Source organism: Panthera tigris, chromosome A2, assembly GCF_018350195.1.
Source record: "Panthera tigris isolate Pti1 chromosome A2, P.tigris_Pti1_mat1.1, whole genome shotgun sequence".
In the NCBI taxonomy this organism is placed as follows: Eukaryota; Metazoa; Chordata; class Mammalia; order Carnivora; family Felidae; genus Panthera; species Panthera tigris.
The window spans coordinates 160841545-160856941 of NC_056661.1; the positions used below are offsets into that span (position 1 = coordinate 160841545).

The following is a 15397-nucleotide window of genomic DNA, read 5'->3' on the forward strand; positions in this document are numbered from 1 at the left end:
GAAAGGAGAGTGGTTAAGACATTTTTTTTCCTCCCCTGGGGAGGAAAAGTGAGTGATAGCGGGATAGAAATCAGATGGAGATTTGTTTTTACTGAAGTATAATTGACATGCAGTGTTAGTTTCAGGCGCACACATAGCAATTCCACAATTCTGTAAATTACACTGCGCTCCCCACAATAAGTGTAGTCGCCATTCAGTGGTATTGTGTTATTAACTATACTCCCTATGCTGTACTCTTCATCCCCAGAGGGTTTTTTTTTTTAACTGAATCTTTTGTAACTTGGTGCTGTTGAATATAGTGCCTATTTCAAAAGTAAAATTGCAATGGAATTATACAGAAGTTAAATCAAATATTCGGTGACACGTAGTTACTATATAATCGAATAGCAGGAGGGGTCTGGAGTGAGAACTCACTTTGCACTTAGGGTCACAATTGTGCAGTTTAGAGCTTCCCACCTTGCAGCGTCAGAAAGTATTAGATCCGCCCAAGGGGATGGTAAACAAGCCCCTTGGGGTAGGGCCGTATCTCTCCCCTGCTGCCAGGAGGCAGTGATGAGCAGTTAAAAGCATTCTTACCGTGCGGGTGCGAGCTCAGATGGCTGGGGCTTACAGTGAAGGAGGTGGGCTTCTTGGGGAAACGAGAGCTTGATGGCGACACATCCCTTCCCTACCCCGCTGCCCTGCTTGGCCAGGAGTGTTGGGCCCTGGCCGTACCCCGGATGGGAAGGCCAAGAGAGCGAAGGGAGGTGGCTCGGGCAAACTCGCGTGGCCCCTCCCCAGCTCAGCCACGCCCTCCCGCAGGAGCCTTACCTGCAGAGCCAGTGCGACTGCTGCAGCTACAGCCTGGACCCCGAGAACCCCGTGCGGGTCCTGCACCTGCGCTGTCCCGACGGCCACGCGGAGCCCGTGGTGCTGCCGGCCATCCGCAGCTGCCAGTGCAGCGCCTGCCAGGGTGGGTCTGGGCGGGGCGGGGCTGGGGTGGGAGGGCCGGGGACCTAGGCTGGACACTTGCAGGGGCGGGGCCGGGCCTTCCGAAAGGCGCCCCGTTTCCCGAAGCTCAGGCCCTCGTGGGATTCATCCTTCTTGACCCCTTCTGACCCTCTTCGTTCCCCGTCTTGGCTTGCTTGTTGGCTTCGTCTCCAATCCAGCGCAAGCTTGGGTGTTTGGAGTCAGTCACAGCTGCTTCCTCCCAGCTCATCTGTTTCCTTCCTTGCTGAGCATCCGTGACCTCAGCTTCGAGACCTGGCTGACTGTGCACAGGCTTTTGGCGGTGGGGGGGCTTGGTGGGAGCGCATGTGTGAAGCGCCTGCCAGGTGCCTGGTTCTTGATAGGTCCCTGAGGCCACTTTGTGGCAGGTGAGAGAGAAACAGGTGCAGGGGCGCTCACAGCGCCTGGGTGGAGCGCAGGGCAAAAGCACGCCTTTCTCTGGGCTTCTTCCTGGCGGGGCTTCTTCCTGGCGGGGCTTCTCTCCTGCCAGTTTGCTCCACTGCTCCCCCTCTAGCCGCACCCCTTCCCGGCCTGACCACTGCCTCTGTGCCAGTGCATCTCCCCCTTATCTGTCCTCCAGGAGGTGATTTCTCAAAGCACTGACGGTCCCGCTGGATGAGGCTGCCCAGCCACCACCCCTCGTGCGATCACCGGGCCCAGAGGCACCGACCCCCTCCTCCCGTGCCCACCCGTCCACTCCATGCCCTGGTACCAGCATATCCCAAATAAAGTGACATCAGCAGCAAGCTTGTGTGCAGAGTCTGCGTCTGGGGACCAGAAAAGAGAGGGAGGCAGGGTGGGTCTGAGCCCCGGCCTTGACCTGCACAAGGACTGCCTCCAGGAGACTTCTGTTAATCTGCCATGCTGGTGAACCGGGCAGGCCTCGGTTTGCACTTCAGCAGGTTGAATATAAAGTCTGGAGTTCTCTGGTTCCCGGTTTCTGCTGCCCGGTTCTGCCTCTTCCTCCTGCAAAGAGCCCTCTTCCTATACGTTGCTGGTTGTAGTTGGTGCTGCCCACCTACGCCACCCTCTCCTGCTTCCAGATGCCATTCCCTGTCATCCAGAGAAGAGTTCGGCTCATGGGTCATACTCCTTGTCACGGACACTCGGTGTCCGTGTGGATAATCCATTCAGTTCTCACCCCCTCACCTCCAATGACCTTTCCCTTCACCACTCAGATATTTTCAAACACTTCCAAATATTTACTTACGGATCATGACTTCCTATCATTCCAGTTTACTTGCTCTGGTACCCCACCGCTATCATTTATTTCAGATTCATTGAGCCCACCGGGTTCTCACTTTTCATTAGCTCTCTCCTGTCTCCCCCTCAGGATTCATGGTCTGCATGGTCATCCTCAGCACCAACTGCACATTAGAAGCACCCGGGGAGCTTTTGAGATCCTACCAGTGCTCGGGCCCCATCCTGAACCCTTTAAATCAGATTCTTTGGAAGCCTCATGGGTAATTCTATGTGCACCTAGCTGGAATTGAGAACCACCTGTCATTATAAATCACTCCAATGCAAGTACCATTAAATCCCTTGATTTTCTTTTTTAAACTATCTTTTTAAATTGATTTATTTTGAGAGAGAGAGAGAGAGAGAGAGAGCAGGGGAGGGGCAGAGAGAGAGGGGGAGACAGATCCCAAGCAGGCTTGGAGCTGTCAGTGCAGAGCCCGATGGGGGGCTCGATCCCACAAACCATGAGATCGTGACTGGAGCTGAGATTAAGAGCCGGATGTTTAACCAACTGAGGCCCCCCACCTTGCTTTTCTATTGCCATTCATACTCCATACCTGGCAATCCTCCAACTCAAACATCTGCCCAAGTTTCTGCTTCCAGACAGAATTTTGCAGATAGTCTGTTTTTGCCTTCAATTTGTAATCACAAACCTCAAACAGGGCTTTAATTCGATTTGCCCATTCTGCACATTGTTCCCCCATAAACTCTATTTCCTCTTTTCTGCACTGACTATGCATGCCTTCTCTTCTTCCCCACCCCCTTCATTTTCATGAGATGACCTTGTCTCATTGAGATAATGTCAGATGGGGATTCTCTCAGCAAATCTACCAAACAAGTCTACACAGACTCCGTCTTCTCCTTCTTCCCGCGGGGTGTCATCTAGAAGTGTCCCTACCCCTGGAAAGAGCCCTTGGTCCTGTGGTCCTGCCTCCTTGCCTTTCCTCACCTGTGCTTAACCATCATTTCCCTTTCCACCAACAATAGAAACATGATCTTGTGTCTTACATTTGGATCCCACACTTCCTTCCAGATACTGCCCCGTCTTTCTGTACTTTTTTATGGGAAAACGTTTTCAATCACCAACCCTTGCTTTCTCAACCACCTCCCCTCCAACTTTAAACATTTTTTTAAAAAATTTATTTATTTAGAGAGAGCATGAGGCGGGGGAGGGGCAGAGAGGAAGCCAGAATTCCAAGCAGGCTCTGCACCAGCAGCTTGGAACCCGGCATGGGGCTCAAATTCACGAACCATGAGATCATGACCTGAGCCCAAACCAAGAGTCAGAAGCTTAACCGACTGAGCCACCCAGGCGCCCCTCACCTCTAACTTTTAAACCCCTAAACAAGAATTTGTTATAAGGAGACAGAGATAACTCAAGGGCAGAAATACAGCTCTCCAAGGTATATACAGAGAGGTACAGCTATAACTGAGCTGGGAGCTGGAGATTGGAAGGCCACCCGGAGTCTTCTGTCTTATTTCTTTTTTCTCTCAGTAACACAGACTCCTCCTACCAGGGACTGCACCTGCCAGAGGGAGCCAGCTCAAAGCACACAAAGCTGTGAACTGAATTGTGGTCCCCCAAACTCCTAGGTTGAGTCCCTAAACCCCAATGTGACTATATTTGGAAATAGGACCTATACAGAGGTAACTAAGGTTAAGGCTGATAGGATTAGTGTCCCTATAAGATAAGATACCAGAAAGTTCATTCTCTCCTGAGTACAGAGAAGAGGTCATATAAGCACATAGCAAGGTGGTGCGACCTATAAGCCAGAGACAGAAGTCTCACCAGAAGCCAACCATGATCTGGGACTTCCAGTCTCCAGAACTGTGGGGAAGCAAATTTCTCTATGTTGTTATGGCAGCCTGAGCTGAGGTCAAATATTATAGGTCCATTCACATGGATTGAAATCCGTCGTATTTCTAGAAAAGGTATTCTTATTGGCCCCCGCATTGAACCATGGCCAGGAGTGCAGAGTCGTATAATGGAAAATGGTTACTTAGGACCTACTCAGGGGTGATAATCAAAATATTTAACAGTCAGTATGGCAATATATACTAATAAAATTTTTAAATATAAACTGGGGCACCTGGGTGGCTCAGTCGGTTAGGCATGTGACTTCGGCTCAGGTTGTGATCTCATGGTTTATGAGTTCAAGTCCCGCATTGGGCTCTGTGCTGACAGCTCAAAGCCTGGGGCCTGCTTTGGATTCTGTGTCTCCCTCTCTCTCTGCCCCTCCCCCACTCTCACTCTGTCTCTGTCTCTCTGTCTCTCTAAAATAAAACATTAAAAAAATTTTAAATATAAACTATATCTGCTTTATTTTTTATTTAAAACTTCGAAATATGACTTAGAGGCGCCTGGGTGGCTCGGTCGGTTAAGCGTCCAACTTTGGCTCAGGTCATGATCTCTTGGTTCACGAGTTTAAGCCCCACCTCGGGTTCTGTGCTGACAGCTGAGCCTGGAGCCTGCTTCGGATTCTGTGTCTCCCCCTCTCTCTGCTCCTCCCCCGCTCACACTACGTGTCTCTCAAAAAATGAATAAACATTAAAAAAAAATTTTTAAAAACCCCAAACTTCAAATTATGACTTAAAACACCCATATGTAAAAGTACAGAAAACATTTTTATAGTTGATTTTACCAACACCTTTATAATAATCACTGCCTTACTTTCTGTCATTTTACCTCTATGTATACATAATGGGAGGGCCACATGGGGGCTTTCTGGAGTGCTGGAGATTTTCTGTCTCTGATCTGAGCGGTGGCTACCTGGCACACAGGTAAAAACACATCGAGTTATACACTTAAGATTTTTGCACTTTATTATTTGTCCTATTATTATTACATATATTACATCCATATATATTACAAACGAAACAATATATGGTTACAATGACTTCAAATAATTTTATGTCTGTGACCAGAGCACCGGGGTGCAAAAGTATCTGGCCCCAGGGGTCCCAAACAGACCAGGTTCGGTCACTCGCTGCTGACAAAGTCCAAAGACAGAGAGATGAGCGGTGGTGAAACAAGAAAGGAGTGCATTTCAGTGTGGCCAATGCTGGGAAGACAGCGGACTAGTGTTTCAAAGACTATCTCCAAAACCTCTGGGTTTTACAGGGAAAATGTGGGCAAAAGTTGGGGGGGGTACATGCAGGTGGGCAGTAAAGGTAAGGTCGATCGCTGTCTTGAAGTCAGTCATGTGGGGTCTTGCTGGCTCGGGGCACTTGTTACTGCTTGAGGGGCTAGTTCTGGTCCCCATCACAGGATGCTTTGCCTGAGTTAAGACAAAAGCTGGGAAGAACATAACCAATCAGAAAGTATAGATGAGCTCAAGATGGAGGCGGTTGATGTTCTGTTTCATGTCTTTTTTTTTTTTTTAATGTTTATTTATTTTTGAGAGAAAGAGAGCGTGAGCGGGGGAGGGGCAGAGAGTGAGGGAGACACAGAATCCGAAGCAGGTTCCAGGCTCTGAGGGGTCAGCACAGAGCCGGACGTGGGGCTCGAACTCACGGACTGTGAGATCTTGGCCTGAGCCAAAGTCAGATGCTTAACCTGAGCCACCCAGACGCCCTGGACGTCTTTTAAAGAAGATGAGAGAATAGGGGCGCCTGAGTGGCTTAGTCTGTTAAGCGTCCGACTCTTGATTTTGGCTCAGGTCATGATCTCAGGGTCATGAGACTCAGCCCCACCTTGGGCTCCAAGCTGGGGGTGGAGCCTGTTCAAGATTCTCTTTCTCCCTCTGCGGCAGCTCACACTTGCCCTCGAACTCGCTCTCTCTCTCTCACAAACCAAAACAAAACAAAAAACAAAACAGAGAGAGAGAGAGAAGAAAGGAAAGCAAGTATATCTTTATAGAGCTTGGACTTCTTTCTTTCCTCCTTAAATTCATCCTCTACTCTGCAGTACGCCTGATCCAACTGAAGTGCAAATTGGCCCACACCATTCACCCGCTTAAAGCTCATTTCAGACTCCTTAAGGTAGCATACAATGCCCTCCATGTCCAGCCCCCAAGTATCTCTCCAATGTCTTTTCCCACAACTTCCTGTCTTATGCTGCACCTACCATTTGCTCACCTGCCTGGCTTAATTTATGCTATTTCTTATGGCCACTGCCCTCTTAACACCTTTGTTCCCCTCCTATTTTAGCTCAGGCTACCATAACAAAATGCCATAGGCCCGGTGGCTTAAACGGCAGACATTTATTTTCTCACTGTCCCGGAGAATGGGAGTTCAAGACCAAGATGCCATCATGGCCAAGATGATGGTGGGAACTCTCTTCCTGGCTTAGAGATAGCTGTCTTCTCACTGTTTCCTCATCTGGCAGAGAGACAGCAAGCTCTCTGGTGTCTCTTCTTGTAAGGACACTAATACCATCATGAGAGCCCCATCCTCATGATCTCATCTAAACCTAATTACCTCCCAAAGGCTCCACATCAAAATATTGTCACATAGGGGTTACATACAAATTCGGGGGTTATACAATTCCTTCCATAGCACCTCATGGCTGACTCCTACTCTTTAATTTAGTCCAGGTGCCACTTCCTCAGGAAATCCTTGACCTAAGCACCCCATATTCTCCCACCACTGTACTCTAAACGGTGACAAAGTGTGCTTTCATAGGGTCCTGTGCTTACCTCTCTCCTTGCACTTGTGTCTATATTTTGTAGTTATCTGTTTCTGGTCTGTTTCCCCAATAGACTGTAAGCTCCTTGAAGGCACGGTTTTGTTTCATTCAGCTGTGTATTCCCAAACCTTGCACGGTGCCTGGCAACATGGTAGGCAGCCAATGATGCTTTTTGAATAAATGTTAAAAAAAAAAAAAAAAGTATTGCCCTCCTTGATTAAATAAAGTCTGAAACCTTCAAGGTTGACAGTGGTCGTAAAAATGCGAGGGAACAGACCCAAGAACAGGCATTCTCACAGCCCAGGGAGATCTGTTTGCCTTTAACGCAAGATCTGGGAGAGCGTGGTGGGGATGTCACCTTTCGACCCTCCAGCGCGGCGGGAAGAGCAGGGAGCGAGCTGTTCTGCGTCCAATCAGGGTCCAGCATTTCGGGAGCCAATAGCGGCTTGAGAGCCACTTAACTAGGCCGGACTACACTTCCCGTGATGCCCCGCCGTCTCGGGCCTGGCGGCTGCCGTAAAGCGGCTCGCCCGACACGGCGCTAAGTCCGCGCTGCTCGCCTCTCCCGGCATCGGGAGAGCTACCGCCCTCCCGACGTGGGGGAGCCGGTTCTCGGCCGCGCGCCCTCCCCGCCGGGGCGTCCTGCCCTCCGGGGGCCCCGGTCCCCAAGGTGGTCGCGGCGGCGGCATCCTCAGGCCAGGCCGCGGGGGGAGGGGGCGGCCTGGAGGCAGTGGCGGGGTCAGCACGGGCCACCTCAAGCAGGGCCATGGAGCCCAGGGAGTCGGGGAAGGTAGGCCTGGAAGGGCCCTGGGGCCGCCCACTCCCCTCCCGTGTAGATCCCTGACCTGGGCTCCGGCGAGGCGGGCGGTATGGGCGGAGTCCCCGCAGATGAGCCATCCTTGCAGGGAACGACTCGCCCGCTCGCCCGCCCGCCCGCCGCCTCGTTCTCCACACTTGGGCGGCCTTCTCCGGGCGGGTGTGGCGGGGAGGAGCGGGAGTCCCGCGCAGCCTCTCGGCCCCCCTTCCCTCTCCCGGTGGCCAAGCCGCCCTCTGCCCCGTGGCCGCCCGGTTGATGCTGGGGTGGGTGACCGACTCAGGGTAGTGATGCAGAAGTGCTTCCTGTTTCCCCACACCTCTGTTGGGAGTTTTGAAGAGGCCCAGCATGTTTTAAGGCTGGCTAAAACCGTAGTGGAAGGCGGGGGGTAGGGATTACCGAGAAGCAGGGTGAAGGTTTGGCCCTGACTAGATCCCCCTTCCCAAGAAAGGGCTGAGAAGCAAAAGAGAAGGCATCCGGCATATTTCTTGCCCACTTAAAAGTTACTGGCTTATCTACTTCGTGGAGTATCCGAGCACTGCCCAGAAGCATATTCCATAAACTTGCGTCAGGCTTGGGGTAGGAGGCTGTGAGTTGGAACAAAAGATGGGAAAAAGTGCTTGACGGTAGAGTTCAGTGGCTTTGACGGGATTGCTAGAGGCAGTGTCAGAAGACCAACTCGGTTGTAGGCATCTGACTTGGAGACCGTGGCAGCCTCTTGGGACTAAGATCTTTCTGGATGTTCTTGGCAGCCTGCTGCCAATTTTTATTTCTTCTCTGGCGCAGAGGGAATTCCCTCCACGTATGTTTTCAAGTGTGTATTGAGCCCTTTTAAAAAAGAAATTCACTTAATAAACATATGCGGTCTGTGGTCTACTGTGAGCTAGATGGTGGAATACAGGATAAACATGAAGAGACCACTTTCCGCAAAGAGCTCTCCGTGGGAGAGAGTTGCTGACTTCAATAACTAGGACAAGCCTGAAAGCGCTGTCTCACAGACAAAAGAGAAAAGATAATGAGGTTATTTCCACGCTGTAGCTTCTTCTGGAAAGGCTGGGAAGGAATGAGTTACAAAAGAAGTTACCCCATGCTTAAGTCTCTCTTCCACAGATGAAACAACCCAAGTAAACAGTGTGAGACAAAGCTCAACAGAACCCAACTAAAGAAAGATTGAAGGTGAACCATGTGCCAGCCTCACGATAAACACTGTAGGGGATATCAAAGTAGTCAAGGAAATGGCCCGGACCCTCAGGGAATATCCCCTGATTAGTTTCAACTAAACCTGAGTTTGGGGAGCAAAGTGTAATGTGGAAGAAGGATTGTTGGAAATTGAAATTAGCAATTTGAGGTTGATCTCAAACTATTCTGTTTAGTTGTAGGCTTTCTTAGCATTTAATGGGAGAAGAGAAAAATGCAAACAATTTGGGAGGTAGGGGAGAAATGTGATGTCCCGTCCAGGCCCAACCACTAAATGAAAACCCCCCCCTTGGGGACTGGAACTTTCACTCTTGATTCTAATCTTGATTGTAGGGTGTCTCCAAAAGATGCTCACCCTTCCAAATGCATCAGTTTTCTAACCTGGGAAATTAGAAGGTTATCCAAAGACGAAATAAAGCGACTGCAAACACTGGCAGTGTTTAGATGTCTTGCACACGAGTGGCAGTAACTAGGCTGGGTGCAATGTCTGCTAAAGGTCCATTCTGAGTATCTTTTTTTTTTTTTGGCTCAAGGCTGGAAGACTGGGTGTCCACTTGAGGTAGTGGCTTGGTCGGTTAATAGTATCTTCCTTTGGTGCTATTTTGTGATATTTGTTCACAGCGATCTTGGCCTATTGGATTGGGTGGGGGGTATCTTACATGTCACTGGCGGAATAAAGGAAAGAAGTCAAAGACTTTTCGCCATCACTCTATCCCATTATCCTGTTTTATTTTCTTCCCAGCCTTTATCACTATATAAATTCTCACAATTATTTATTCTCACATGTGCTGACTTTGCCCTCTGTTGTATCCCCAGTTAGGACAATGGAGCAGCGTGTGGCATTTAATAAGTTCTCAGTATTTTTGGAATGAATGACTCATAAAGTAGCGTTGCTACAGGATCCCTTTTGCTAGAGGTTATGAATGCTCTGGAGCTCGCTGCAGTCTGACACCCCATGTGCCCTCTGGGAGACTGTATTTTTAGTGCTGCCACATAGGGGTATTTATTGTGTGTATAGTTATTGCCTCAGCATTTCTGGTTCCTGCCCCTTCTGCCTTGTCCATGGAAGTGCTCACTCCTATCTCCCTTTTCTCTAGACCCAGTTCTATTATTACACTTACTGGTGTCTCTCAGCTCCCAAGAGATTTTAATCTGGACAACAGTGATAGTGTTTTCCATATTTTAGGATCACCATGCACCAAGCCCATGAGAAACAACTAATAAATGTATTTGGAATGAAATAATTAAGAGCCTGTGAAATACTTTGTATATAAAGTGGTGGGGGGAAGGGGTAGGTAATGGTGAAGGAGGTCATAACATAAGCCAATCAGCATAGGTTTCCTGAGTACCTCCAGCTCCATAAGAGATACAGAGGCTTCCTTGCTCAGGAGAAAGAGAAATGCGTGGACCACGTGGTTAGGGAATCCCTCGCGAAAGAGGCGGAATGTGAATAGGAACCTGATGAGTAGGTACAAGGAAATAGGCGGTGTGTAGAAGGAGGAAAGACGCAAGACATGTTAAGTGATTGCAATGGCACTAATCTGTCTGCAGTAGAGATTCCAGGTCGGACAATACACAGAGCTCAAGTTAGGAAGGTGGATTAGTTTCAGATCAAGGGAACTTGGTGCGGGGCTAAGTCAGAGCTCTGCCGTATGGACAGAGGGAACCACTAAAATAGAACATCCAGAGATACTCTTTGCTTTATATATAGGTAAAGAATTGCTTTTATTGAAGATTTGTGTTTTCTTTACATGGACATCAATTGGAATCAGAAGGTTCTTGCCATAATATTGGCTAAAAGAGAGATACCAGAGTTAGGGCAATCACTCTTGTTGGGAAGATACTTCTTTATTATCTAAGCATTCAGTCCTGGTCATTCCCTTCATCCTTGTGGATGCTGAATGATGGGCCCATTGGCTTTCATTGGAAGCCCACCTGTTCCCTCAGGAAGAAAGGGGAAGGGGTGGGTGTGAATAGGGAGCCTTGCTTGTCCTTGGTTACAAGTTCAACCTGTCCTGTTTGGAACAGCTTGCTCGCTAGTCCTGGGGCACAGTAATCACCCCGGGTTCTGCCTTCGGTCTAACCTCAAGCATCCTCTTCTGCCTTCCCCCTGTTGGCTCCCCTTAGACCATATCTTATGTGTACCCCTTTGCTGTCTGACTGCCTTGTTTTAGTGGAGTGCATCCTCCAGCAGGATTTTGGAAATATAATCACATTTTGCATTGGAAGACACTCTTGAGTGCAAATAGTTATTTCAAACATGCACATTTGGCAGGGCAATTCTATTAAAAAATATTTTTTACTGAAGTACCACTGCCATACTATGTTTTATTAGTTTCAGGAATGCAACATAGTGATTGGACAATTCTACACGTGACTCAGTGCTCACTGCAAGTGTTGTTACCATCTGCCACTGCACAGCATTATTAAATATTATAGGGGCGCCTGGGTGGCGCAGTCGGTTAAGCGGCCGACTTCAGCCAGGTCACGATCTCGCGGTCCGTGGGTTCGAGCCCCGTGTCGGGCTCTGGGCTGATGGCTCGGAGCCTGGAGCCTGTTTCCGATTCTGTGTCTCCCTCTCTCTCTGCCCCTCCCCCGTTCATGCTCTGTCTCTCTCTGTCCCAAAAATAAAAAAAAATTTAAAAAAAAGTTGAAAAAAAAATATTATTGACAGCATTCTCCGTTGCGTACTGTTCAGCCCCATGTCTTATTTATTTTATGCCTGGAAGTTTGTGTCTCTTAATCCCCTTCACCTATTTCTCCCATGGCCATCCCCCCATCCCTCTGGCAACCACCAGTTTGTTCTCTGTGTTTATGAGTCTGTTTCAGTTTTTTGTTACTTTGTTTTCTTTTTTAGATTCCACTAAAATTCCACTTTAGGTAAGTCATATTCTATTTGTCTTTTTTGTCTGACTTATTTCACTTAGCATAATACCTTCTAGATCTGCCCATGTTGTCACAAATGGCAAGATCTCATTCTTTTTTTTTTTTTTTTAATTTTTTTTAACTTTTATTTATTTTTGAGACCGAGAGAGACAGAGCATGAATGGGGGAGGGTCAGAGAAAGACACAGAATCTGAAACAGGCTTCAGGCTCTGAGCTGTCAGCACAGAGCCCGACGCGAGGCTCGAACTCACGGACCGCGAGATCATGACCTGAGCCGAAGTCGGCCGCTTAACCGACTGAGCCACCCAAGCTCCCCAAGATCTCATTCTTTTTTATGGCTGATATTGATGTGGCTGATTATATGGCTGATATATAGTATTTCTGTTTTTAACTCTTTGAGGAATCTCCGTATTGTTTTCCACAATGGCTGCAACAATTTACATCGCAAACAGGGCACGAGTGCTCTCTTTTCTGCATATCCTCATCAGTACTTGTTATTCCTTACCTTGTTTTTTTGTTTTTATTTTAAGTAATCTTTACACCCAGTGTGGGGCTTGAACTCACAACCCCGAGATCAAGAGTTGTGTGCTCTACTGACTGAGCCAGCCACGTACTCCTGTGATTTCTTGTCTTTTTGATACTAGCCATTCTGACTGGGGTGCAAGGTGATATCTCATTGTTCTTTGATTTGCATTTCCCTGATGATTACATCATTTCATGTGTCTGTTGACCATCTGTATGTCTTCTTTGGAAAAATGTCTATCCAAATCCTCTGCTCATTTAAAAAAATTTTTTTTTAGTGTTTATTTATATCTGAGAGAGAGACAGACAGTGTGCGAGCAGGGGAGGGGGAAAGAGAGATGGAGACAGAATCTGAAGCAGGCTCCAGGCTCTGAGCTGTCAGCACAGAGCTGGATGCAGGGCTCGAACTTGTGAGCCATGAGATTATGACCTGAGCCAAAGTCAGACACAACCGACTGAGCCACCCAGGCACCCCTGTGTCTGCTCATTTTTTAGTTAGTTTTTTTTTTTTTTTTTTTTAGGATGTTGAGTTCTGTAAGTTCGTTATGTATTTTGGATATTAACCTCTTATACATCATTTACAAATATCTTCTCCCATTCACTGGTTGCCTTTTTGTTTTATTGATGGTTTCCTTCACTGTGCAAAAACCTTTTATTTTGGTGCAGTCCCAACAGTTTGTTTTTACTTTTATTTCCCTTACCTGAGGAGACATCTTGTAAATATGTTGCTAAGGTTGATGTCCAAGAGATTACTGCCTATGTTTTCTGTTAGGAGTTTTATGGTTTTAGTTCTCACATTTAGGTCTTTAAGCCACTTTGAGATTTTTTTTGTGTGTATGGTGTAAGAGAGTAGCCCAGTTTCATTCTTTTGCATGTAGTTATACAGTTTTCCCAGCACTATTTATTGAAAAGTCTGTCTTTTCCCCCATTGTATATACTGGCCTCCTTAGTCACAAATTAATTGACCATATACAAGGGGGGTTATTTCTGGGTTTTCTGTCCTGTTCTGTTGATCTATGTGTCTGTTTTTGTGCCAGTACCATACTGTTTAGATTAATACAGTTTTGTAGTATATCTTGAAATCTGAGATTGTGATACTTCCAGCTTTGGTCTTTTTTCTGAAGATTGCTTTGGCTATTTGGGTCTTTTGTGGTTCCATACAAATTTTAGGATTCTTTGTTCTAGTTCTGTGAAAAGTGGTGTTAGTGTTTTGATATGGATTGCATTGAATCTGTAGATTGCTTTGGGTAATATGGACATTTTGACAGTATTGATTCTTTCAGTCCATGAGCATGGTATATCTTTCCGTGTGTGTGTGTGTGTGTGTGTGTGTGTGTGTGTGTGTTGTCTTCATTTCTTTGATCACTGTCTTATAGTTTACAGAGTATAGGTCTTTTACCTCTTTGGTTAAATTTATTCCTAGGCATTTTATTCTTTTTGGTTCAATTGTAAGTGGAATTGTTTTCATAATTTCTCTTTCTGCTACTTTGTTATTAGTATAGAGAAATGCAACAGATTTCTGTATATTAATTTTATATTCTGCATCTTTACAGAATTCATTTATTAGTTCTAATAGCTTTTTGGTGGAGTCTTTAGAGTTTTCTATGTGTAATATCATGTCATCTGCAAATAGTGATAGCTATACTTCTTCCTTACCAATTTGGATGCCTTCTGTTTTTTTGTTTTTTTTGTTTTTTTTGTTTTTGTTTTTGTTTTTGTTTTTTTTTTGCTTGTCTGATTGCTGTGGCTAGGACTTCTAGTACTATGTTGAATAAAAGTGGTGGAAGTGAACATCTACGTCTTATTTCTGATCTTAGAGGAAAAGCTTCCAGTTTTTCCATCATTAAATATGATGTTAACTGTGGATTTTTCATATATGGCCTTTATTATGTTGGTATATGATCCCTCTAAGCCTACTTTGTTAGTTTTTATCATGAAAGGATGTTTATTTTGTCAAATGTCAAATGCATCTATTGAGATGATATGGCTTTTATCCTTCTGTTTGTTAATGTGATGCATCACATTGATTGATTTGCAAATACTCAGTCATCCTTGCATCACTGGAATAAATCCCACTTGATTGTGCTGAATGGATGCTTTTAATGTGTTGTTGAATTGTTTGCTACTATTTCTTGAGAATTTTTGCATCTTTGTCAGGTATATTGGTCTGTAGTTTCTTTTTTTGTAGTGTTCTTGTCTGGTTTTGGTTAATGCTGGCCTCAGTAAGAATTGGGAATTTTTTTTTTTCCTTTACTGTCTTTTAGAATTTTGAGAAGAATAGGTTTTAATTCTTTACATGTTTAGTAGAATTCACCTGTGAAGCCATTTGGTCCTGGACTTTTGTTTGTTGGGATTTTTTTGATTACTGAATAAATTTAATTACTAGCAATCAGTCTGTTCAAATTTTCTGTTTCTTCCAGATTCAGTTTTGGATGATTGTATGTTTCTAGGAATTTATCTATTTCTTCTAGGTTGTTCAATTGTTGACATATAACTTTTCATAGTATTCTCTTGTAATCCTTTGTGTTTCTGGGGTATCCATTGTTATTTCTCCGCTTTCATTCCTGATTTTATTCATCTAAGTCCTCTTGCTTTTTTTCTTGATGAGTCTGGCCAAAGGTTTATCAATGTTGTTTATCCTTTCTAAAGAACCAGCTCTTAGATTCATTGATCTTTTCTTTTCTTTGTATTTCATTTATTTCCACTCTGGTCTTTATTATTTCCTTCCTTTGGGCTCTGTTTGTTCTTCTTTTTCTAGTTCCTTTAAGGATAAGATTAGATTGAGATTTTTCTTGCTTCTTGAGGTAGACCTGTATTGCTATAAACTTCCCTCTTAGAACTGCTTTTGCTGTGTCGCAAAGATTTTGGACCATTGTGTTTCCAAACCATTTTTGTTTTTAAAATTGTTCATTCATACATATTCATAGGTGAAAGACTGTAAGTTTACATACCAGGTGTCAATAGTAATTCTTTTTTAGTAAGGGGATTGTGGGTGATATTAAAACATTTTTTCTGCTCATTGTCTAAATTTTCTGCGGTGAACATGTATTAACTCATAAGAAAAGCAGTCAAATTATTTTTTTAAGTATACAGCTCAACAGTGAGTGATAAGAACTATCTGTATT

The 15397-nt window shown here is 45.7% G+C and overlaps 2 protein-coding genes across 3 annotated transcripts in view; both read left to right on the forward strand.

The window, feature by feature from the left end:
- SSPOP overlaps positions 1–1725 on the forward strand; it is a 56801-nt gene extending 55076 nt beyond the window's left edge. The window contains exons 104-105 of the mRNA XM_042977227.1: positions 802–952; positions 1568–1725. Coding sequence (XP_042833161.1) covers positions 802–952; positions 1568–1590 — 174 coding nt within the window. The 3' untranslated portion in view covers positions 1591–1725. The remainder of the gene's footprint in view (positions 1–801; positions 953–1567) is intronic.
- A 5691-nt stretch (positions 1726–7416) lies between these two features.
- ZNF862 (zinc finger protein 862) overlaps positions 7417–15397 on the forward strand; it is a 37457-nt gene continuing 29476 nt past the window's right edge. Inside the window, exon 1 of one of the 2 annotated variants that reach the window (XM_042974954.1) lies at positions 7417–7643. In XM_042974954.1, coding sequence (XP_042830888.1) covers positions 7620–7643 — 24 coding nt within the window. In that variant the 5' untranslated portion in view covers positions 7417–7619. The remainder of the gene's footprint in view (positions 7644–15397) is intronic. The other variant, XM_042974950.1, reaches the window with a different exon arrangement.